We start from the raw sequence: 24,976 nt of genomic DNA on the forward strand, positions 1-24,976 counted from the left end.
ATATTCATAGCATCTCCTTTTGTAGTGGCAAAGAATTGGAAATTGAGGGGATGCCCATCAATTGGGGAATAACTAAACAAGTTATGGTACATGAATACTATGGAATACTATTGTTCTATAAGAAACCATAAATGGTTGGACTCTAGAGAAGCATGACATACAGGATCTGATGCTGAGTGAAGGGATCAGAACCAAGAGAACAATGTGCACTTCAGCAACAACATTATGGAATGAACAACCTCAAAAAACTCAACCCTTCAGAATCTGATGAACGTTTTTTAAACATTATCTCTTATGTATCTCTTTCCCTTAATCCTAATTTCTCATGCCAAAAATTACTAATCTGTAAACATGTTTATCAAAAATATGTATGTATAATGTTAACCTGACTGTTCACCACTGAGGGGAGGGGGGTGGGAAGGGAGCATGGAAGGAAATTTTGCAACTTAAAAATATACATGTGCATATGGATTAAAAAATAATTTAATTTAAAAAGTACACGGGGGGTAACTAGGTGACACAGTGGATAGAGCACCGGCCTTGGAGTCAAGAGGTCCTAAATTCAAATTTGACTTCAGACACTTAATAATTACCTATCTGTATGACCTTGGGCAAGTTGTTTAACCATATTGCCTTGCAAAAAAGAAAGAAGGAAGGAAAGAAGAAAGAAAGAAAGAAAGAAAGAAAGAAAGAAAGAAAGAAAGAAAGAAAGAAAGAAAGAAAGAAAGAAAGGAAGGAAGAAAGGAAGGAAGAAAGGAAGGAAGAAAGGAAGGAAGAAAGGAAGGAAGGAAGGAAGGAAGGAAGGAAGGAAGGAAGGAAGGAAGGAAGGAAGGAAGGAAGAAGGAAGGAAGGAAGGAAGGAAGGAAGGAAGGAAGGAAGGAAGGAAGAAAAAGAAAGAGAAAGAAAACAGGAAAGGGAACTCATAAAGATTTTGAACTGTTTATATTCTTACATGGGAAAATGATACTGAAAATTCTAATAAATTTTCTCATTATTAGGGCAATAAGAAGGAAGACATATAGAAAAAGGGCACAGGTGTGAGTTGAATATAAAAAATGACATCTTTTTTTAAAATTTATTTTTAATTTTTGTTGTTATTTTATTTTTCCAAATATATGTTATGAAAGTTTTTCAACAATCATCTATATATATATATATATATATATATATATATATATTTTTTTTTTTTTAAGTTACAAAGTTTCCTTTCACCACCACACTTCCTACCCCACTCCCCTCAGTAGTGAATGGCCAGGTTAATATTGTACATACACATTTGTTAAACATATTTACAGATTAGTCATTTTCAGTATGAGAAATTAGGATTAAGAGAAAGAAATTAAGAGATATTTTTTTAAATGTTGAATGCAATGTTCATCAAATTCTGAAGGGTTTTTGTTTTGTTTTCTTTTGTTTTTCTTCCTCTGGATGGAAATAGCATTGTCCATAGCCAATCTAATAAGTTTGACCTAGCTCTCTGAACTGCTGAGAGGAGCTATATCTAAGTTGATCTACTAAAAATGTTGTTTTTAATGTATAAAATGTTCTCTTAGTTCTGCTCCTTTCACTCAGCATCAGATCCTATAATTCATTCCATGCCTCTCTAGAGTCTATTTTATGGTTTCTTATAGAAAAAATATTATTCTATAATATTCATATTCTATAACTTTTTTAACCTTCCCCAATTGATGGACATCCCCTCAATTTATTATTCTTTGTCATTACAAAAACAGTATGAATATTTTGGAACATGTGCAAGAAAGAATGATAACTTAAAAAACAAAATTAATAGGAGAGAGGAGTGTATTAGGAGAGAGGGAAAAGGGGGAGGTAAAATGGGGCAAATTATTTTACATAAATGAGACAAGACAAAACTTTTCTAGTAGAGTAGGAGAGTGGGGAAGTAAGGGGGAGTGAGTGTGCCTTAATATCATCATAATTGACTAAAAGAAGGAATAACCTGCACACTCAATTGCATATAGAAATATATCTCAACCTATAGCAAAGTAGAAGAAAGAGATGGTGGGATAATGGAAGGAAGGGCATATTGGAGGACAGGCTAGTCAGAAACAAAAGACAGAGGGAAATATAGTCAGCAACAAAAAAATGTGAAAACAGTTTTGAAGCAAGTTTCTCTGATAAAGATCTCATTTCTCAAACATAGAGAACTGAGTTAAACTTAGAAAGTTAAGAGTGATTCCCCAACTGATAAATGATGAAAAGCTATGAATAGCTTTCAGATGAGGTCATCAATGATGTAATAACCATATTAAAAATGTTCTAATTCACTATGGATTGGAGAAATACAAATTAAAATAATTCTGAGGTACTAACTTTTACTATTAGATTAGCACAACATCCCTTCACTCAAATCCAATTCATGTGCATGTCATTGCATCACCTTCCTGATGTAATGGGAAATTTTATTTGAGAATAAAAGACAAACAACATTCTCATAATTAGAATGGTTAATGGGGCAGAAAATGAAAATGACAAATATTGGAGGGGATGTAAGGAAAATTTGACATTAATGAATTGATGATGGAGTTGTGAACTGATTCAACCATTCTGTAGAGCAATTTGGAACTATGACCAAAAGGTTATAAAACATGCATATCCTTTGACCTAACTATGCTACTGCTAGGTCTATTTTGCAAAAGAGATGAAAAACAAGAATTAAAAGGTCTTTATATGGTCTAGGATATTTTTGGCAGCTTTTTTCTTGTGGAGAGAAATTGGAAATTAAGGAGATGCCTGTTAGTTGGGAAATAGCTGAAAAAATTGTGGTGTGTGATTAGGATGGAATGCTATTCTGCTATAAGAAATCATGAAGGGGCAGGGCAGCTAGGTGGCACAGTGGAGTCAAAAGACCTTTGAGTTCAAATCTGGTCTCAGACAATGATTACCAATATGTGTCATCTTAGGCAAGTCACTTAATCCCATTGCCTTGTAAAAAACAAAAACAAAATAAAAGAAATTATGATCAAAATGTTTTCAGAAAAACATGGAAAAACTTACATACACTGATGCAAAATGAAATGTATTATGTACAAAGTAACAGCGATATTGTAGGATGATTATCTGTGAATAACTTAGGTTTTCTCAGAAATACTGTGACCCTAGAGAATTCTGAAGGACTTAGGATAAAGAATGCTTTTCATTCCCAGAGAAAGAGATGATGGCATCTAAAAATAGATGAAGCATATGTTTGAAATTTTATTTTTATTAAGATCTTTTTTTCAGAAGGGTCTATGTTTTCTTTCACAGCATGACTATTATGGAAATGTTTTGCATGACTACCCATTTATAACCTATTTAAAATTGCTTGCTTTCTCAATGAGTGAAATGAGGAAAGAATTTAGAACTCAAAGTAATAAAAATGAATGTTAAACATTGTTTTGAGATGTAACCAGGGAAAAAAAAAATTAAACTAAATAAATAAACAACAACAAATGAGTGCCATGGATATGAACAGTCAATTTTCAGAAGAAGAAAAAATTTTAAGTTAAAGTCATGAAAAAAGCTCTAAGGTTATTAGAAAATTGCAAAATAAAATACCTCAAAAGTGCCATCTCACACCTGTCAGATTGGCTAATATGATAGAAAAGCAAACTGACAGATATTAGAGGGAATAAGGAAAAAATGGGACACTAATGTATTATTGGTGAAGCTGTGAACTGATTCAACCATTCTGGGGAACAATTTGGAACTATACCCAAAGACTACCTCTGTACCCTAAAGAAATATTTTTTAAAAAGGGAAACAACCTACATTTACAAAAATATTTATAGCAACTCTTTTTGTGATATCAAGGAACTGGACCTTGAGAGATGTCCATCAACTGAGAAATGACTGAACAAGTTGTGGTATATGAATTTTTGAGATGTAATACTACTGTGCTACAGGAAATGATGAGTAGAATGCTTTCAGAAAAATATGGGAAGACTTATATGAACTAATGCAAATTGAAGTGAGCAGAACCAGAACAATGTATGCAATAACAGCATTAATGTATGATGATAACCTGTGAATGATCTAGTGATTCTCAATGATATAATTATTACAGTCAATTCCAAAAAACTCATAATGAAAAATGCTATTTACCTCTAGAGTAATAAGTGATGGATTATTAATGCAGATCATAACATATTTTTAAAATTTTTTTTAATTTTAATTTTCTTTTTTGGTCTGTGTTTTCTTTCACAAAGTGACTAATGTGGAAATATGTTTTGCATGACTTCACATGTAAAAATTATATCAAATTACTTGCCTCCTCAAGAGGAGGAGAATAAGAGAGAGAAAGAAAGAAACATGGGGAGTTTAAAATTTAAAAACAACACAAATGTTTAAAATCATATTTATAAGTAATTAGAAAAAATAAAATCTTATTTATATGATTATACCTGAATAAATAAAATAGAAACATTTTTATAAGGACCATAATAACTATGTTACAAAATTACTTTGAAGAGCAAAGGAGATAATATCCATACATTTTTAAATCAGGCTGCTTGATTTTAGACAGCTAAGTGGACTGAATAGAACATTTGTCTAGAGTCAGGAAAACCTCAGTTCCAATCCTGCCTCAGACATTTACTATGTGACCCTGGGCAAGTAATTTAAGATCTGTTCACCACAATATCCTCAACTGTAAAGTGAGGATAATAATAGCACTTGCTTCCCAGTATTGTTTTAGACAAAATGAAATTATATTTAGAAGACTATTTTTAAATGCTAACATGATATATATTTTGTAATTACTAAGCCTCTTTGAACCTTTGATTCTCTAATTATTTAATGAGAACAATCATACTTGAAGCATTTATTTCACAGGTTTGTGATAAGGATCAAATGATATAATATAAAATGCTTTCAGAAACCATAAAATAGACTTTTTATTATTATGTAATTATGATGTTAAAATGAGAATTCTGAGTAATTTTGAGCTGTGTGTATAATATTGTAAAGCAAAAGGAGATTAAGAATCAATTTGTATTTCTGGTTACCATAATTAGACTATATGTCATTGTAAATAAAAAGGTGGCCTCAGACCCAAGAAGCTCTGAAAATTCAAGTCCTTCCTCTGACTGTGACTTTGATCAAATAATTTAGCCTCTCAGTAATCTACTTTCTTAGTTTTAGAAATTTGTATTGGTTTGTATTAGTAGAAGTTATTCATTCATATATATCAATAAAATCATTGGCTCACCCCTTTAAGAGACCCACATTTCTATGGACTTCAAGATCACTTTACTCATAATCATGAATCTGCATTCTCGGGAACAGATGAGAAAACTTTCAGGAAAAAAAAAAGATTTAATTATTTGTTCAGTAACACACCTAGGAATTAGACAGATCAGGTCATCACTTCAGGAATTTCAATTCAAAATCCACTCTGATTTCTGAATTTTTCCTTCAATAACTTTTATACTCTAACTGTTCAATGATCAATTCGTCCTCAAATGTTTAGGTAATACATTCTTTCTGAAACAAGACTGCCCAAACTTTTTTTTGCCTTTGTAATAAGCTTCTCTCCCAAATATATTTTAGGTTCCTTCAGGGAAAAGGTGAAATTTTATCTTGCCCTCCAAATTACATTGTATTTTTTGTGATTGTACAAATACACACATGCATATATGTGCATCTTTATATGTATATGAACACATATATGAAATTTACATAATGTGAAGAAGTACCCAGTACAATACTTGGTATATAAAGGATTCTTAATATATTCTTTCTGATTAACTTCCTTTTTTTGGCAAGGCAATGACAAATAGCATTATGGGTCTTAGCTCCTGAACACAAGATGTTTCTGTGCTATAATAACAAGCTATAATATTTAATAGCTATGTGACTATGGACAAATCACTTAATTTCTCTGAGCTTCAGTTTCCTCATCAAACAAATAGGGAAATAATTCTTTCACTATCTACCTCATAGGCAGTAGCATATTTTGTTTTGAATTTCAAATTTAAATTGAATTGAAATTTTAGAATTGGAAGAAAAGTTGATGATCATTTACTATGTACACACATACACACATATGTGGATATATGTATGTATGCCCAAGGTCACAGAGTTAGATAAATATTAGGTGTCTGTGGCCAAATTTGAACTCAGGTCTTCCTTACTCCTGGGTAGGTCGTTTATCCACTGCTACCTAGCTGCCCACTGATTAATTCTCAGTTTCAAACACACTAAACACAATGCTCTGAATATAATGGTTGTCTCATAAGTATTCATTGTATTTGTATTCTCAATTCAATTTTCCAAAGCCATATAGGTTTTATATTAAAGAAGGTAGTAAAATCCTGTAAGTATCAAAACATTTAGATAAATTTCTTTTTTTTTTAAATTCAATGTCCCATAATACATTGGATGAGAGGAGGCATTTTCATTAAAACAGACTGGTATTGAAAAATCTCCAAAAGCTTAAAATCACTGGTTTAGGGAATATGCTTCTGAGATACAAATGCCTGTAAACTACTATTGTTAATATATATGCCTCTTCACCCTATAATAATCAAGTTTGTCAAGAAATGTAATTTGGTCAGAAAAATCTAATATCCATACCTATTTGCATATGTTAAGAATATAGGTCTTAATTTTCTGGTTGTTGAAATGGGAAAGATTAGTAGAAGTCATCCAAAAGTGTCTACGGTACAAAGACATACTTAAGTGAGAGGAAATATGTTTCTTCTCACTAGAGGTTTAAAATTGCCTGATCATTTACCAGGGCTTTTTGCAAAGGACATTTCTCTTCAGTTAAGTATGGGTTAGAGTGGATAACTTCTAAAGTACTTTACAACAATGAAATTCTGTAATTTTACAAAAATTGAACTATTTGCCAAAAGCTGGAGAATTCCTGTTTCATTGTTTTGCTCTTGGTGGTGCTGTCTTTTTCTTCATAGCACACAAATTACAATGCCCATATTTAAAGATGGCAAGAAAACAGAGGACTGAGTTTGAATGTCATGCTCTGCTGCATTTGAGGCAAGAATGAACTATTGTTTCAAGGTAGACTGAAGACTTGAAGCATCTGGGACAAGATGTTGGAAGATAAACATTTAACAGCTGCTGGAGCTGAGGAATGAAAGCCATGTAAACAAGTTAGAGAAGCATGACCCACTGTGTACTGAAAGGTTCATTTCACAAACCTGTTTATTAGTGTACCTTTGGAGTGAAACCTAAGATTCAGGAATGAAATCATTGTCAGCATTTACCTTTGGATCACTGTTCCAAATTTCTATTCATTGTGATACCCTACTCTAGACCCTCAGCTCCAATTATTATGCAATCCCCTTGAGAGTAGGGACTGTCCCCAGTTATTAATACAGTGTCTAGAGCTTAAGAAGTGTTTCCTAAATTATTATTGGTTGATCCATTTCACACCTTTGATCTCTCAATGTCTTTACTAGAATTGGCAATCTGACATAACTGGCCTCTCTCTAGAGAAGGGCTGGTAAGTCCTAATGTAGGTGAATTTTCTACCAGTTCACCCTGATGTCTCAGACTCACACACAGTACAGAGAAGGTAGTAAAATGTTAACATATACACACATGTGCATAAAATAATAATTACATTTATATGGTACTTAATATGTGCCAGGCACTGTGTCAGGAGCTTTACAATTATTATCTCAGTTAACCACACAACAACCTTGGGAGTTAAATGTAATTATTATTTCGTTTTACAGATGAGGAAACTGAGAAGATAAATTATTATCCCAGGATCACATCATCAGCCACATTTGAATTCAGGTCTTTCTGTCTCCACACCCAGTGCACTAACCTAGCTACAGCATACATGCATACATCCATATAAGTGTAAGTATGAATATGTGTGTGCATATTAGCTGATTGTCAACTTTTCTTCCAATTCTAAAATTTCAATTCAATATAAATTTGAATTTCAATTCAAAATATGATACTCCCTATGAGGTAGGTAGTGAAAGAATTGTTTTCCCTATTTGATTGATGAGGAAACTGAAGCTCAGAGAAAGTAAGTGATTATGTCCATAGCTGCATAGCTATTAAATATTATAGCTTGTTATTATAGCATAGAAACATCTTGTGTTGAGGAGCTAAGACACATACAGGCATTTTTCCTGACACTATCCTGACATATTTCCTGAATTGTATCTTTACCTGATATTTCTTAGAAATTTTCAAGTCATATTTTCATTTCCTATTTGATTCACTGACAATTTAGTGCATCCCTTTCTGTGATATTAAGATGGGAAACAAACCAAAGTTAGGGAAGACCTCTAGAGTAGCCCTCCTCCCACTGAAATGTACTATGAAGGGAGGCAGAAGAACAAACTCTAGTATCTTCTCCCTCTTCCCCCACCCTCCTCCAAGGGAGACTCACATTATTGAAGGAAAAGGAAGTAGGAATTTGGGTTCAGAAACCACAATTCTTCTCTCCTCAGAGAAAGGGGTTACTGGGATAGAAATTTAACAATCCACTCCCTTAAATATTGCTAGTCTAGGAAGATATGATGTTTGATGTAAAACCTATTTGCTTTATTATTGGTGGGGAAAAGAGAACCCCAAATTCTATAACAAGGCTTCACCTATTCCAATTTTATATCAATTCCATAATGAAAACACATAAAGAATAACACAGAAGTTCATTTATCCAAATTAGAAAAAAAATCACAGAAGACATATTTAGGAAAATATATACCAGATAATTCAGAGTAAAGGAGCTCTCCCACAGGAATCAAGATAATTCAGCTCAACTAATAGAATTCTGGATCTCAGCCAAGGATAAAATTCCCCAAAGGCTCTCCTGTAGCAAAATGGGGATAGAGATATGATGGAAACTGCCAGCTCTTCTCATGTCTTCCTAGGGTCTTTTCATTCAACATCCTGAAATGAAGTTGATCTCTTCCATCTTCTCTCTTGAAGCTGGAAGCCTGAAGTACCTGAAGTCCATCTGTATTTGAAGAGTCCTAAAGAGGACTTAAAGAGTCCCAAAAGGACTGGAGACAGGAGTTCTTTCCTATCTTACCCACTTTTCCCCAACCCCTCATTCAGGATAGAAATTCACCTCCACCAATAAGGAGAAGATCTCATACCAAAGGGTTTTGGGACAGGGTTTGCACAAATACAGTTTCTTACTTTGACACATGAGATTCCATAATGTGAAAGCCATTGCAACCTTGGCATCACACACCAATTAGAAATAATGAAGAACTTGGCAGAATTTCTCTGAAATCCCATTGTTGAACTTGATCATTCTCTTCTCATGAATGCACTTAAAGTTTTAGTGACTAATTTTTCTGGAAACTAAAACTTAGTTGAATTCTTTGCCTTAAAACTGTCTTCTTTTTTTGTTTTTATTCTCAATCAACAAACATTTATTAAGCATCTAGTATATATTATTTGCTATGATATGTTTCCTTGTGATGTGTTTTGTTTTGTTTTTTAATTTTTGGTTTGGGTATTTTTTTTAAATTTGAGACTCATCTATTTACATGTGATTAAAAATCCACAATAATTAAAAAATCTACTTAATATAATTATGAAATACTAGTCAGTTTGATTCTTCTGTGAAACAGAGCTCATAAATGATGGAACAGTGTGATTCAAACCCAAGAAACTTGGGCCTCATTCTCAATCCAATATTCTTTCCAACAAATCAGAGTAGTATATCAATCTTTGTGTTGCTAAAAGATTTATATTATTCTGAGATCATAGTAAGACTGGAGAAAGTAAATGACTGTTCATTTATCTGTTCATCATTTTACATTCAAAAATTCATTCAAATACATTGTATAAGCATTAATTAAACATATATATATATATATATATATATATATATATAAATACATGTTGTATGCCTTATGTAACACTATAGTTGGGAGAGAAAATACGGAAGCTGGATAGGAGGAAGTTGTTATCCCTGGGGGGAGGGGTATAGTATATCAAGGAAGGTTTCATGTAGGAAGCAACCATGAATTAAACAATATGAATTCTTAAGAGGTAGGGAGAGTAACTGAAATGTGATTATATCTGTATATGTATAAAGGCATTTCCCTTTAAGGTACTGATATTTTCATATCAAGTAGTTTAGAGTGATAAGAGGAGGAATAACATTTTTGAATAGAAAAATAGTTATATAAATTAACAATGGGTATATTAACAAAATTAATAAAAGGCCTCCATCATATATAAACATGTTTGTATGAAATGAATAGAAAAACAATTTTTGTTTAATTTAAACTACTAAAATACGTATAAGAAGAAACACAATTGTCATATGGGGTTTAAGTAGTTTAGAATAGAAAAAGAATCATAGAGTAGTTATAAAGACATTGCCCTGTAAAGGATGTAGGATACTGCTTTGTATGTTAATATGATTGTGTAAAAATACAAAGAACTTGTATTTATTTATTTTTGGTTGGTTGGTTGGTTGTTTTTTTGGCAAGGCAATGGGGTTAAGTGACTTGCCCAAGGTCATGAGCTAGGTAATTATCAAGTGTCTGAGGTCAAATTTGAACTCAGAACCTCCTGACTCCAAGGCTTGTGCTCTATCCACTGTGCCATCTAGCTGCCCCCTCTTGTATTTATTTTTTTAATTGAGAAAAAGTGAATACAAAGAAGAACAATTTCAAGGACCCAGAATGAAATGTGGACTATATTGAGACTTTAAAGCTACAGGATATGTTGATCCCTCAGTTCATTTATCTATGATTATTTTAAGATTTCAGAGAATAAAATTTAAAGAATGAGAAATCTTATAATTATCTGGAGACAGAGATTTTCCAACAAAATTGATCTACTAAAACTCATCATCACTGAAATTGTCTCAAGTTTGATACTCAGCATCCTATCAACTCACTATTAGATACCTTTCCCCTCTGACTAGAGGGTTGGAGGATGAAGCATTAAATTTATCCTAACTCATTCTAGATGGCTTATAAGCTTTTAAGTATCTCCATTTTCCATTAACAACTCTGCTTAGCCTCAACTCAAGGAAGATCACACCTGCTGTTGACCTCATGCTTTTCAGTTTTCTTTGGTATGTTGCCTTCCTCCATTGGGCAGGTAGGTAGTACAGTGGCTAGAGCACTGGACCTGGAAGTCCTAAGTCAGGAAGTCCTAAGAACAAATTCAGCTTAAGCCATCTACTAAATGTATGATCCAGGAAAAGTCACTTAACCTTGTTTACTTAGTTTCCTCATCTGTAAAATGAGCTGATAAATGAAATGACAAATCAGTCCAGTGTCTTTGCCAAGAAAACCCAAACTGGGTCACAAAGAATCAGACAGTACTCAATGACAACAACAACAGATTCCCTCAACAACTTTCCTCCTAGAGAGCAGGGGTTGTTCCTTTTTTTAAAACGTGTATCCTTAACACATAATATACTACCTAACACACAGCATGTACTTAATAAATATTATTGAATTGAATTGTTAAATGGGATCTATTGATTTTGTACAGTGGAATTTAGTGAGTTATTAACTTCGTTGCTTTTGTTTTTTTGAGTTCTTACCTTTTAAGTGAAAGGTGAATCACTGAGTGCCAAATAGCTTTGATTTAAGTTTCTATAAATGTATAGGAGGCTGAGACTGATACTGAAAAGATGAATCTGGCAAGTAAAAATTAAAGATACAGCAGGGAGTCTACATTCAGCTCCTTCCCTGCTTTATGTGAAGAAGTATTAACTGGAGTAGTAGTACACTGGTGCAGGAGGGGAAAGGCTTCAGTAATATAATTCTTAATTGGTTGGAGAGAAGCTCCACCTCATTAGACAAGAGTTTTAGTTCCAGATATTAATATTCAATGAGCTTCAGAGAGCCTAAGTCTCTCAGAGGAGTTTGGTACCCTTTATTGCCTTTGGTTTGAGAGGGGAAAAGCGGAAAAGAAAAGGTTTTGCAACTATTTTGCTTATGCTGAGTGACTTAATTGGGTGGCACAGAATTCAGGTGAGTGAAGATTTGGCTAGCCTAGTTTGATTTGCCCAGAGAGCCATCCAGAGCTGTTTTACTCTGAGCTCTGTAAAAATTTGATTGGACAAGATAACAGTGGTAAGTGAATACTTAATTGGATTGCTCTGTCTTACTTAGAGTCAGCCTGATAAGTTTTGCAGTTCACTGACTTAAAGGGAACAGCTAGCCAATTCCATAGTGTAATATTTTTCCAATTCTCTTTTCGTGATATTGTAAGTTGAAAAAGCTAATAAATACTACATTACTTCGGGAATACAAAGCAAAGGATATGAACAACAAGAGAGTGATGAGATTGAACAGTCAAGCAGTTAGCAGAGAAGTGACTCTGTGTGGTAGAGATGACCTTAAAGGGAATAGTAGCAGCTCAGAGTGGTGATTTACCTCAAGGATATGGGCTTTCCTGCCTCATGTGATATCCTGTTAGTTTTTTATTTGTGCCATTCTACTCCAAAGACATTGAGCATATTGATAGGAAAGCATGATTCATTGTGTGGATTGTGATATAGTATATTATTCATGGATTTCATTTAATATTTGTCTTTGACTTTCCTTTTGCCTAACTATCAATTAAATGGTAATATTTAAGATCTAAATATGACCTTATAGTGAATAATTGATGTGCATAAATTGAAACACACAGGCAGAACTAAAATGGTGGGTAGAAGTATATATCTCCTTCAGAATTATTATCCCTAGGACTCCTAGCATTTGAGTATAACTATGTGGTGGTGACCTTTCTTTGGGAGAACAGGTTAGAGACAGTAATCTAACCCATGGGAGGTCCAACTGCAAAGACTCAGGATTTTAACCTGTTACATAGGGCTGCAGAAACTTCTACTTATGCAGGTTGGCTTCTCCTTAATAATGTTATATAACATTGCCTAAAACTCTGAGATGTTGTGACTTGCTAAGGGTCACAGGACCAGTAGTTCAGAGGTAGGTCTTGAACTCAGTTCTTTCTGTCAATGGGACCAGTTTCCTAGCCACTAGACTGCCTCTCTTACAAGAAGAGTTTTATAGTACCCAAACATAGATGAGAAGGGAATAAGTATTTTTATATATGTAGAATCTATGTTATCAGGGATAAATTGAGTTTTATTTTAGCAAATGAGTGACTTAATTGGGTGGTACAGAATTCAGGTGAATTTGATCTCATTTGATCTTCACAACTCTGAAATATAGGTGCTATTATTCCCATTTTACATTTGAGGAAACTGAGGAAAGATAAGTAAGGCCAGATTTGAATTCAGGTCTTCCTGATTCCAGGTCCAATATTTCAACACCACTTCCTTCTAGATCATTTTCAGACTTAGACAGTCTGACATATTATAACTTTGAAGGACCTATTACAATGTGGAATTTCACTTGAGCACTTTATTTGTATGCCAACTCTTCTTATCACAATTGGTCAATGATTTAGAACAGAGGTGAGGCATACCATGCACACACCCAGAGTTAATCTTTTACTCCTCTTGTTATATCAAACCAATCTCTTTGGAGCTTAAACTATTAGTTGATATTGATGTGTTTCTGTCTTCCTCAAGTCACCAAAATTCCCTGAGCTTCAGTTTCCTTACCTTCAAAATGGTCATGTAATAAATTCTTTGCCTACCTCACATTGTTGCTATGAGGATAGATAGATCATTCATATAAAGATCTTTAAGGAGTTTTTGGTCAAGAACCAATGCCAGTAAAAATGATATTAGCTTTTAATAGTAATAACTAGCTTTAGAACTTGCAAACAATTTTATATACATGATCGCCATTGAACTTATGAAATTGGATAATATGATCTCTGACATTCCTTCCATACTGAAAATTCAGAGACTGTGTGAAGTAGCTTTAAAAAACTATGCAAGGAGAAACTGTTATTATAATTCACAAAGTAATCCTATATGATGTTATAACTTGCCTGCAGTCATATGTGACTACCTTAATAGCCTAGATACTAGAGGCAAACAAGCAGTCCTTTTGTCTTCTTATCTTACTCTTCCCACCCCACTATACAAATAACATTTTCATAAATGGTATAGTGAATTTAATCATATGTAGTGGGAACACTAAAATCAGGGAAACTGGCACTGACTATAAATCTGTGTACAATGTTGAGTAAATCATATCACTTTTCTTAGTCTGTTTCCTTTTCTCTATTGATTTAGATTATAATTAATGTTTCTTCCAGGTCTTAAATTTTGTTTATTTTCTGATAACATATTCACTCATTATTCCCTAAATTAGAAGCATCAACATTTATACTATTATCAAAATAATTACTCAAAGTGTCATTGTTGATAAGGAGGGATGGTGTGATATAATGGAATAAATTCTAGGTTGGAAGTGCCTGGGATATAGTAGGTATCTTTATTAACTAGCTTAATGGTAGATTTGTGTATATGTGTGTGTGTCCACTGATCAATCAATTCAAGTTTTGCTTCAGGTTAATCATCTCTGATAGGTACCTAGATGGCATAATAGATGGAGTCAGACCTGAGCTTAGATTTAACCTCAGACACTTATGAGCTCTGATCAAGAAATCAACTGAGCAAACAAAAACCCTTTCATTATGAATAACTGGAAATAGATGTGATGAACATAGCCTTATAATATTCTATACTCTTAAAAATGAGCACATGGCTACATTTATGAGAACAGTCCAAAAGTATCTACTCACTGATTGACTAAATAAAACAGTGAGATAGAGCTTCATTATTTGAACTGGGGGGAAGTCATTTAACCTCTTCTGTCTCATTTTTCCCAAATGAGAATAATAATAGCATTTATCTCCCAGGGTTGTTGTTAAAATCAAATGAGAAAATATTTGCAAAGTACTTATCACAGTGCCTGGAATGTAGTATTAAATGTTTCTTTTTCTACCTTCCTCCTTAAAATGGGAGTGATAATCCTGGCATTTATCTCCCCCTGAAAAGATTATTGCAAGAAAAGTGATTTGTAAACCATAAGGTACTGTGTAAATGTGAACTCTGATTGTGAAGGGTGCAGTCAAGTGGTGCCTATGAAGACTGGTACCTGATTCATTTGAGTATATAACAAATGTTCTAATTCAGAGTCTGCCTATTATGGATAACAAACACATGACCCAACCCAACATAGATACACTAAAGAGACCAGTTGAGACTCCAAATGATTCAAAGGAAATTGAGTGAAGGGGTTTGAAATCTGCTCCCCTTTTTGTCCCTAACACAACAAGTAAATAATCTGTACACCAAGGTACTTCTTCCCATGAGTCAGGCAGAATTATCTCTCCAGATCTGTTGGCATAGGGATGAAGGGAAGGAAGACAAAAGGTGGGAAGAGAAGAGGAAGACAGGAAAATCATCTATGCACAAAAGTGAATGGAATTCCCAGAAGTAACCCCTAGTGAGCAGATCCCTTTATAACACATATTTTGACTTCTCAGGAAAATCTAGGAAGGCAAATTTGTACTTGGACGAAAATATGACTGGCCTAGGTTTTAAAACAGAGTTTAAGTATGCAGCTATAAATTTTTCTTCTGCTCAGTCCCATTACTAGATATATCCTCCCATTTTCAGATCACCAGCAATACATCCAGAGCCAGCCTTCACTCTGATTCTCCCAACATAGAACTGGTAACGAGACCTAGATATGGAATATTTCTATAATGGCACAGAGGATATGACTCACTGTTTCATGCATCATTTAACCAAGTCATGAGTAAATTCTTTTAAACTTTTCCCATAAATGAATCTTTCCATCACCATCTGCTCATTTTAGGAGTATGAAATATTATAAGGCCATATTCATCACATCTATTCCCACTTATTTATAATGAAAGTTCCCCCCCCGAAATATGTGAGAAATGGGCCACTAGATATGGGCACAAGAATAGAAAGAAATTTAATCTTATTCCATTTAGGGTTTTGAAAGAATTCTGCTTAGTAATCTGTATACATTAAAAGGAACATCACAAATCCATGCCACAATCCTCACAGACTACTTTTTTTTGGGGGGGGAGTGGTTTAAGAGAGAAATGGATAACTAATTAATTTAAAACATATTTTATTATTAGATTTTGCTTTCAAACCCCTTAAATTTCTCTATTTCTCTCTCTCTCTCTCTCTCTCTCTCTCTCTCTCTCTCTCTCTCTCTCTCTCTCCATTCTTTGTAAGACATAACTTTTCAGGAAAAAAAATGAAAAAGAGGAAACAAAATCCTCAAAATAACATTGAAAAAACTTTGACAATTTCCACACTCTTTAATCCCATAACCACTACCCCAACAAAGTAGTGAAGAGAGGTGTCTTTTCAGTTCTTTTGAGTGCCTAATCATTTAAAGTTTCATCTCTCACTATCTTGTGCTGATTGTCCTTTCCAGTTACATTTATAGTCATATGTATGTTGTTTTTCTTAGCTCTGCTTCATTGTATCAGTTCATTTAAATGGATCCATGCTTCTCGGAGTTACCACTTGGAAGTCTAATTTATCCAACATGTTGAAAACCCAAATGATGGAGAATAAGATTAGGTTTATTAAGGATGGCTATTAATGCTAGTTTAATTATCCTTCCAACATGCAACTTTTCTGATACCATCAGGTACTTTAATGACATAAAATCACATTTAATAATGGTATGTTTTCAATACAATTGAAAAATAATGCAAATGGATAAAATCCCATCTCCCTAGGGAAATTGACATATGAATGATTATGTTGAAAATATACCCAAACTGTTATTTGTGATTTGAGAAGAGCTCATGTTTTGCAGTCTGAGGATTTGGGCTTGAATCCTGGCTCTCTACTAATTACTTCATGTCCACTTAGAAAAATCAGTTAACCTCCTGGGCCTTAGTTTCCTCATATGTAACATGAGGGGTCATCAGCATTTAATACATACCCCTTCCAACTCTAGCTCCATGATCCTATTATTTGTCAAATGAAAGGCCAGGAATAAGTGACCTCTAAAGTCACTTGCAAATTAATAATCCTATGACAGACATATCTTAAATATCTACACAAATAATGACTTCACTGGATCATACAATTAGATTGAGAAAAAATATCAATAGGAAAAGAGGAGAAGGTGGAGAGAATGAGCATTATACAACACCTACTATGTATGAGGCACTATGCTATCCTCAAAACACTCCTGTGAAGTAGGCGCCATTATTATCTCTATCTTACAGTTAAGGAAACAGAGGCAAATAAGATTGAATGATTTGCTGAGAATTACAGAACTAGTATGTTTCTAAGGGTGAATTTAAACTCAGTCTTCCTGTGTTCTATTCAATGAGTAACCAGTTGCCTAAATTCAAATAGATGTTCTCCTCTGGAAACCTGAATTATCTTTATTTTTAATGCAAATTTTAACCTCTGAAAGTTCCCCTCTCCTCTCAAGCACATTGAAACATGCAAATCATCAAACTTTTAATTAGTTCCTTCTAAGGGGCCGGTATTGTACTAAATACTGGAAATACAAAAAAAGGCAAAAGGCAGTCCCTACTCTCAAGAGGTTCACAATCTAATGGCAAGTCCAACAACATTTGCTAGAAAACTCTTTGTAGTATTGGTTATTTGATATATAGGTGACCTTCTACCTTTTTGATTCTGAAAAATCTCCATGTGTTTTGTTAACCCACACTGTCAACCCAGCTGCTAACACCATTTTAACTGAGTTCTAATTGACTTGGAGACACTGTAATCATAACTGATCTGATTAAAGAGACTTGCTGCTTTGAACAGGCAAGCAGCCTCCATGCCAACCCCTCCTCAAGCAAATGAGAAATACTAAAAGATTCACCTGCTCAAAATCATCTCCACTTCTAGCTCCACCTGCCCTAATAATCTCTAGCATTGCCACCACCTCCTCCTCCAATTGGAAATTCGCTAGGATTAATCATACTTTTTATTTGAAATGTGAAAATACTTTGAATACTTACTTTGTAATCCTTTGGATGAAACCATGGAACTAGCAAAGTAGAAAAGCAAAGTTTAGTCTATATACTTTAATTTTAACTAAATGGAAGTAGGGAAGATGCATATAATACTCAATAAGATAGTACTGTTTTCCTCACTCCACAGTAGTGGCGTGCCAGTTTATATTACCTTACTCTACTATCAAACCTGAGCCAGTGCAATAATAAACTAGTTTAATAAAATAATAATATAAATCCAGAGTTAGCAATAGTCAAGAAATTGGTTAATTAGAGCGGGTAATGATGTAAGTAATTTTGGGGCATGGGCAATTTGTAATTATCTAGACTCACTAGGAGAGACATAGAGATAAAAAGAGACAGGCAGAAACAGGGAGAGACAGACTCAGAAAAAGAAAAATTGAGTTGAAATAGAAATAAATGATGAGCTAGAAATAAACATAGATGACAGAGAAATATCCTTAGTCTCAGAGTCCAAAGATCCTTGTTGAATGAATTAATTTAGCATGGATAAATCAGTTTCAGAACATCCGGGTGACCTTGGCTTTACTGGCTCTCAGTTTCCTCATTGCTAAAAAGGGTTGAACTTGAGAGAATATCTAAGATTCAACCATAAATCCTAATACGGGGTGCAGATTGTGGAAAAAGCACAGTCCCACAAGAGGTTATGGTGACCATTAAAAAGAAGGGAGAACTTAGGAAAGAGATTCACAAAAATTAGGTTCTTGAAGAAAATGTTTGGCTATGTCTTAACTTGACTTAAATCCGAGATTGTGGTTGATATATATTACTGAAAATGATGCTCAAGATGCCACTAACTCTTCAGGGCAAAGATCTCAGGACTAATTTAAATATCCTTTTTAGCCCTGTCTTTCCTATCCCATCATATCCAGTCTACTATTACCCAATTTTACTTCTCAGTTCAATGGATCCATGATCAAATGTCTCTCCTTTTCGAGAGCTAAGACATAAAAGGGACAAAATAAGACAGAAGTGGTATACATAAACTCCTATGCTAAAGTAGGTCAGATCGTTATGATCCTTCTCTGGCTTGACTCCTCCTACATCCTCACTTTCAATCTCTTTCTTAGAGACAAAGATATTCTTGTGGATTTTCCTCTCTACCCTAAAGATTTTTAAGCCTGGAGAAGGCTATTATTAGACAAGCCTTCAAATAGAACATCATCTTATTTTAAAAAGAGTTAACTCATAGTAACTGATTATACACATAATAGACTTTCAAAGTTAACAAAGTCACCAAAATTTTAGCAGTAGAATTAATTATTTTGTTTATTCTTACCTATAGCAACGTCAGTTCCAGATACCATTCCTCTGGTTTTATTATGGCTAGATTCATTGAATAGATATGCACATAGTTTTACAACGTTAGCACATACTTTTATTGAGAATCTACTGTATAGTTTAACTGGATTGACTTACCAAGAAAATATTCACAAAAATGCTTAGGATTACTAGAAGGAAAAAAAGACGGTTAAGTGCCTTCTCATACTGTGGCTACAGTATCAATAGCTATTAAATCTTCTTCTCTGATGTCTCAATAAACTCCAAACTATAACACTGAAAAAATCAAGTGAACTAGTCTTGCAGTTAATAATAGTCATTACCAAATACTTCCTTAGAATACAGTAAACTTTTATTTCATTTTTTTTTCTAAATTCCATTTCCAATTATACAGGAGGGATGCCAAAGGCAATGCAATCACAGCAACTCCATCAAATGCATATGTTCTGGGCTGCTAGTGCTGAAATGAGTTAGAAATCTCTTAATTGACTTATGTTTAAAGACAACCAAGAAGAAATATAGCAAAGTGAGATATTATTGTTTCATTATAAAGTCTTTTCAAGTCAACAGCCATTCTTTTGGGGTCATAGTGGCTGTTTTGGGAAAAAAGTAAATTTTAAATCTCTGAAAATACAAGACAATATAGGCATTTTTGGATGCTTACCTATTTATATATTCATGTAGATGATACAAATGTGGACAATGTATCTTACAACATCCAACAAATATGTTTGTTTTAATTTGGCTGAAGGGTCACAAAGTTTTTATGTTTCTCTCTTTAATATTTTTAATGTGACTAGACTTATGGACTGAACGATCATACAAGCACATGGCTGTCCTAAAGGAAGTGGTAACTGAAAAGGGGTTTAACAGTCTTACCTATATACCCCCTCTGATTACATGGCAATACTTTTTTGCATAATCAAGTACAATGTGGATTGATGAGGTGAGAATTCTTATTACTAAAATTTTGGCATACACTCACTTATCCCACAATACATAAATGTCCAGTCAATTTTGTCAAATGATCAACTCTTCAGATGTCTTATCTACATGGTGGCAAGCAATCAGCTCTGACTAAACTGACCATATGTTCTGACAGTACTTAGATACAATCATGGTCACTCCCTGTGTGGGAGTCAACAGCATATGTTTCAATGTATAGTTTCTCTCTGGCTGCTAGAATTTGATTTAACTATCATTTAGCCCAACTGAAGCACAACTACATTTACAAACAGCATATACAAATACAAATAGATTAATAACATCAACACAAATGATTGAGTTCTATGAATATCCCAAGTTTGATTTCCCCACAGGAGAAACTCCAAAATAAATGTACTTGAGAAACCTGCTAAGACTGATGGTTTGTTTAATGCCCTGAAGTTTATAATCCAGCCCCTATGACAAGGCGTCATCATCAGTTAGTGTTCCTTTGTACTAAGAATACATATAACAATATGACTATTGTAAAGGTAAGAGCTATTGCCCTCAGTGAAACACTGCAGTGTAAAAAGATAGGAAGTGTTATTTTGATAATTCAGTTCAAAAATCTCCTTTGCCTGAATTTTAAGCAACAAGAGAGACTTTTAAAATTAGCAGAATTGCAAAAATTTGCAGAGAGTAGCTCAAAAGAATATAATGATGAGTGGGGTGGGGTTTTTGTTTGTTGCTATATAGATGAATTGTTTCATAGGTCATTTATTTAATGAAATAATGGATCTTTCAAAATCCTTCAATTTGTGGCCATGTCTAGAAGAAAAATGGATCTTTCAGAGCTAACATAAGACCACAAACAAACTACCAAATCAGAGTTTGTAAATATTTATAACTTTAGAATATTCCAGTTGTTACAACTGAATGAGTTACCATAGCCAGGACCAGATTTTCAAAATACTAGTTTAAACCACTTCTCAATATAATGAACCCAAGAGTGATGTCTTTTTTACCCTCCAAGAAATATATGAAGAGTTCTGTCTAGGATGGTCCTGTATAAAAGCAAAAATTATTTCTTTTTTTTCTGTCCCCAGTAGTTCCAGGTCCTTTTCTAATAATCTTAATTTTTGCCATGTTCAAAATATAAATGATGAAGAAGCAAATATTTAATAGTAACACTGATGTGGGCTCTTAACTCCAAGAAGGTGTTTCTGTACCTGGGGAGTTAGTCCCCTTAATGACTTCAGAGGCTTGAAGGTTCAGAAGGGAACCTCAGGTGAAAAGAATGTTTGTGCAAATAACTATTTCATGCATTTTAAGAATTTTGTACAAGTCAAGGATATACATTTCCCCTCTTTCCTTTCCCCCATTCCTTAACCAATAAGAGTAGTTGCTACTTCATCTCTCTTCTGCAAGCAGGTTTCACTGAGTTGGACTAGAGAGTGTAGACAAAGACAGCTGTCTAGTTAAAACAGGGTGAAGGAGGGATTTATCTAACACTAAAGATTGCATTCATAAGTAATATAGCAGCAGTTTGGGCTGAGTCACCCATCAGACTCTCCATTTACCCAGGATTTAAATATGTAAAGTGACAGGTATATGAATTAGGAATAAAACTAAAGCAGTTTGCAGACTTTGGCACGAGCACAATACTTAGTTTGTTTTGTTAGATGTGGCTTGACGATTGCTAAATAGGAATATAAAATTAGACATCTGCAGAAAACAAACACCCAAGGAGTTTGAGCCTCCTGGTCAAGTCTGACCATCCATCCCCCAGCTAGTTTCAAGTATAAGGAAAATAGTAAGGATTGTTCACAGCAGAATTCCACAACGCAGTTAACTCTTCAGGCTTTCTTCTCCATCAGAGACAAAATTAAGGTCCAGGAAATTAAATCCATACGCTCCTCTGACTGTGTTTAATACTTAAAAGAGTTGAGAGAAGAAACATTTACCAGTGTCATCGGATTGGAGTGGGAGAGAGGAGTGAAATCAGGCTCCTACTCTCCCCCCCACCCCCGACTCCCAACCCCAACACGGGAGGATAAACTTCTGTTACAAGCACTGCCTGCAGGTAGAAGATAGGAGTTCAGCAGGTTTCCAGGTACCAAGACTAGACTGACTGTGACTCCATATTATGGTCTTTAATGGGTAACTCCTATTTAAATGCTTATTAAAAGAAAAAAAAGTTACAGCCCCATTGGCGCTGGAAAGCAGCAATGTCAATAGCAAGGCAGGAGGTGTGGGGAGCTGGGAGAGTGGGGAGCAGATAGATTCTTCTTGCTCGACCCTTTCTTTGCACGGTTCTCCTTCCAGAGCCCCCTCTGGACTCTACTGGTTTCTCAGCACCGCCTTCTCTGGCCCAGGAGAGCCTCTCTCTGAGACAGCACCAGCATAAGAAGAGTCCACCTTACCTGTGGAATCAGACACAAGACAAGCACGTTCCCCAGAGGCGCCTTAGTGAACGCTCTGCCACTTCCAGATTCAGCTAGTGCGCCTGAATCGTATCAGTTTATGAAAAGCTTGTTTGAAGTCCTCATTGGACATGGTATAGATGATGGGGTTAATGAGGGAGTTGAGATATCCTAGCCAAGTAAAGAAGTCAAAGATGGCCAGGTGGAACCAGCAGGCGTCATCGCAAATAGGCAATGCCAAGGAGATGATAAAGAAAGGCAGCCAACAGACGATAAAGGCTCCTAAAATGATCCCAAGCGTTTTGGTGGCTTTTCGCTCCCTAGCGGCCATGAGCTTCTTCTTTTCCAGGAGAGCATCAGAGACTTTCACCTTTACTTGGTTCACGTACACTGGGGAGCCCGATTCACTGGATCCCTCGGGAGCTCGAGAGTTAATAGAAGTGACAGAGGAAGATGACCCCGGGGAATCGGTGATCAGTTGGGCCCGGGTCAGACGTTTGCCTGTCCTGTTGGGGGTCTGTTTCAGAATTCGAGAACGGGCTTCCACATAGATACGGCCATAGAGGGCAATAAGCAGCAGGGTGGGGAAGTAGAAGGCGCCTACTGTGGAGTAGACAGTGTAGAGGATATGGTCTGTGTTCACCGAGCAGTCCGCCACCTCCTCAGCCTTGGCCTGGCGCCAGAAGAGTGGGGGCATGGAGATGGACACGGAGAAGACCCATACCATGGCAATCATGCCCGCTGCTCGCTTGGGAGTCCTTTTAGCGGAATACTCCACAGCGTCTGTAATGGCCCAGTAGCGATCCAGAGCGATGACACAGAGATGCAGAATGGAAGCTGTGCAACAGGTAATGTCCGAGGACAGCCAGAAATCGCAGACAACCTGGCCCAGCGTCCACCTACCGGTGACCGTGTACATGGTGCTGATGGGCATCACCAGGATTGACACGAGCAAGTCGGTGACTGCCAAGGAGGCGATCAGGTAGTTAGCAGGAGTGTGCAGCTTCCTAGTGCGAGAAACGGTGGCGATCACAAAGGCATTGGAGAGTGTAGTGGCCAGGGTGATGAGTGCAAGGAAGGTGGCCAGGAGCACTTTCCAAGGGAGTGCAATGGAGTCCTGATATGGTTCCAGATCCGGGGAGCTGCAGTTGGGATTCGGAAAGGTAGAATGATTAGACTGCGGGGAGGTCAGGGCGCCGGACGCCGGCGGGGAGCACTGACGGCTAGGCTGTTCCATTTCTCCCCTCGCCCTGCTTCCAGAGCAGGTGGCGAGCAGCTCCAGGTCATGGATTGACTGTACAGCAGGCTATCCAGGAGGGGGGGTGGGGGGAGACTGAAGTAGGTAGGTTGGGTCTGCTGAGTATCTTGTCGAGGGGAGGGAATAAATGAGCTCTCCCCGACAGCCAATCGTGTCCAGGAGCTCCTCTGGCACTGGGACAGCCCAGACGCCCCGCTGCTGCGGGAGCCGAAAGAGGTCACGGGTGCGGCAGGCTTCCCAGCCAAATAGGGCGCGTCCCCATCCACTCTTTCCCAAAACCTCCGATCGATGACCTCTCCTTTACCCAACCCTTGGGAAGCGTTGAGTCTCTTTCGCTCTTTTGCCTAGTGCTGTACCCAGAGGACACGGTCACCAAGTCTCCAGCTCCCAACTCTTCTGGCAGGAAGCCTTGGAGCCCGCAATCTTAGGGATGCTTGGAGAAAGCGTACTTCTATTTCGCTCCCAAATCATTCCGAGCGTGCGCTCGGGCGCGGTTTTTGTTCTGTCTGATTGTTTTCTTTTCTTCCGTTCTCCCGTTCTTTTTCCCTCCCGAAGAATTTTTGCTTAACCCACAAGCCCCAAGGCACTCACCACTCAGGCCACTGGAATTTGCTGTAACAGGGACAGAGAAAGGGGAGGTGAAGACAGCATCCGGCCGCCCGTCCCGTCTGGCCTCCTCGGTCTCGCACGCTAGCTCCAGAAATCTAAGAGGAGGAGCCCTGAGACGAGGGCACAGCTGCCTTTGGAGCTGGGTGGGGAATGCCCTGGAGAGAGGTTGCCTGAGTTACTTCTCCTTCCTTTGCCCCAGCACCTCTCCACTCCTTTCTCGATTTGTCTTCACGCACCCGCGACAGGAGCCACTTGCCCCGCAGAAAAACTGCAGCTGGTGGAAGGTAAAGGGGGCCGGGGCCGGGGCCCTGGCTCCCGCTCCGCGGTTGACTCCGCCCTGCAGGCACTGCTCCGTGCCATCCCACCAGTCCTCTCTCCGGGCCAGGAAGACCTGGGTTTGCAGTGTTCGTGCTTTGTGCTGCTGCAGGTACCTGCAGGACCAAGTGAAGAAAGAGAAGAGTACAATATGTGAGCAGCAGCGCTGGCCGCCCTCCTTATATAGAGAGTCCTGCGCTAGCCTGCCCAAGCCCTAGCTTGGCAACTCGTGCTGCCGCCGCCCGTTGGAGTGCGGACTCAGGGTCCCCGC

The 24,976-nt window shown here is 36.5% G+C and overlaps 1 protein-coding gene across 1 annotated transcript; it reads right to left on the minus strand.

The window, feature by feature from the left end:
• Nucleotides 1-19,282: 19,282 nt before the first annotated feature.
• HTR1B (5-hydroxytryptamine receptor 1B) lies at nucleotides 19,283-24,946 on the minus strand. The gene has a single exon (XM_074237352.1). It carries the CDS (start codon nucleotides 23,758-23,760, stop codon nucleotides 22,594-22,596), a length of 1,167 nt encoding a protein of 388 aa, XP_074093453.1. The 5' UTR covers nucleotides 23,761-24,946; the 3' UTR covers nucleotides 19,283-22,593.
• Between the last annotated feature and the right edge of the window lie 30 nt (nucleotides 24,947-24,976).

This window comes from Macrotis lagotis, chromosome 5, assembly GCF_037893015.1.
Source record: "Macrotis lagotis isolate mMagLag1 chromosome 5, bilby.v1.9.chrom.fasta, whole genome shotgun sequence".
In the NCBI taxonomy this organism is placed as follows: domain Eukaryota; kingdom Metazoa; phylum Chordata; class Mammalia; order Peramelemorphia; family Peramelidae; genus Macrotis; species Macrotis lagotis.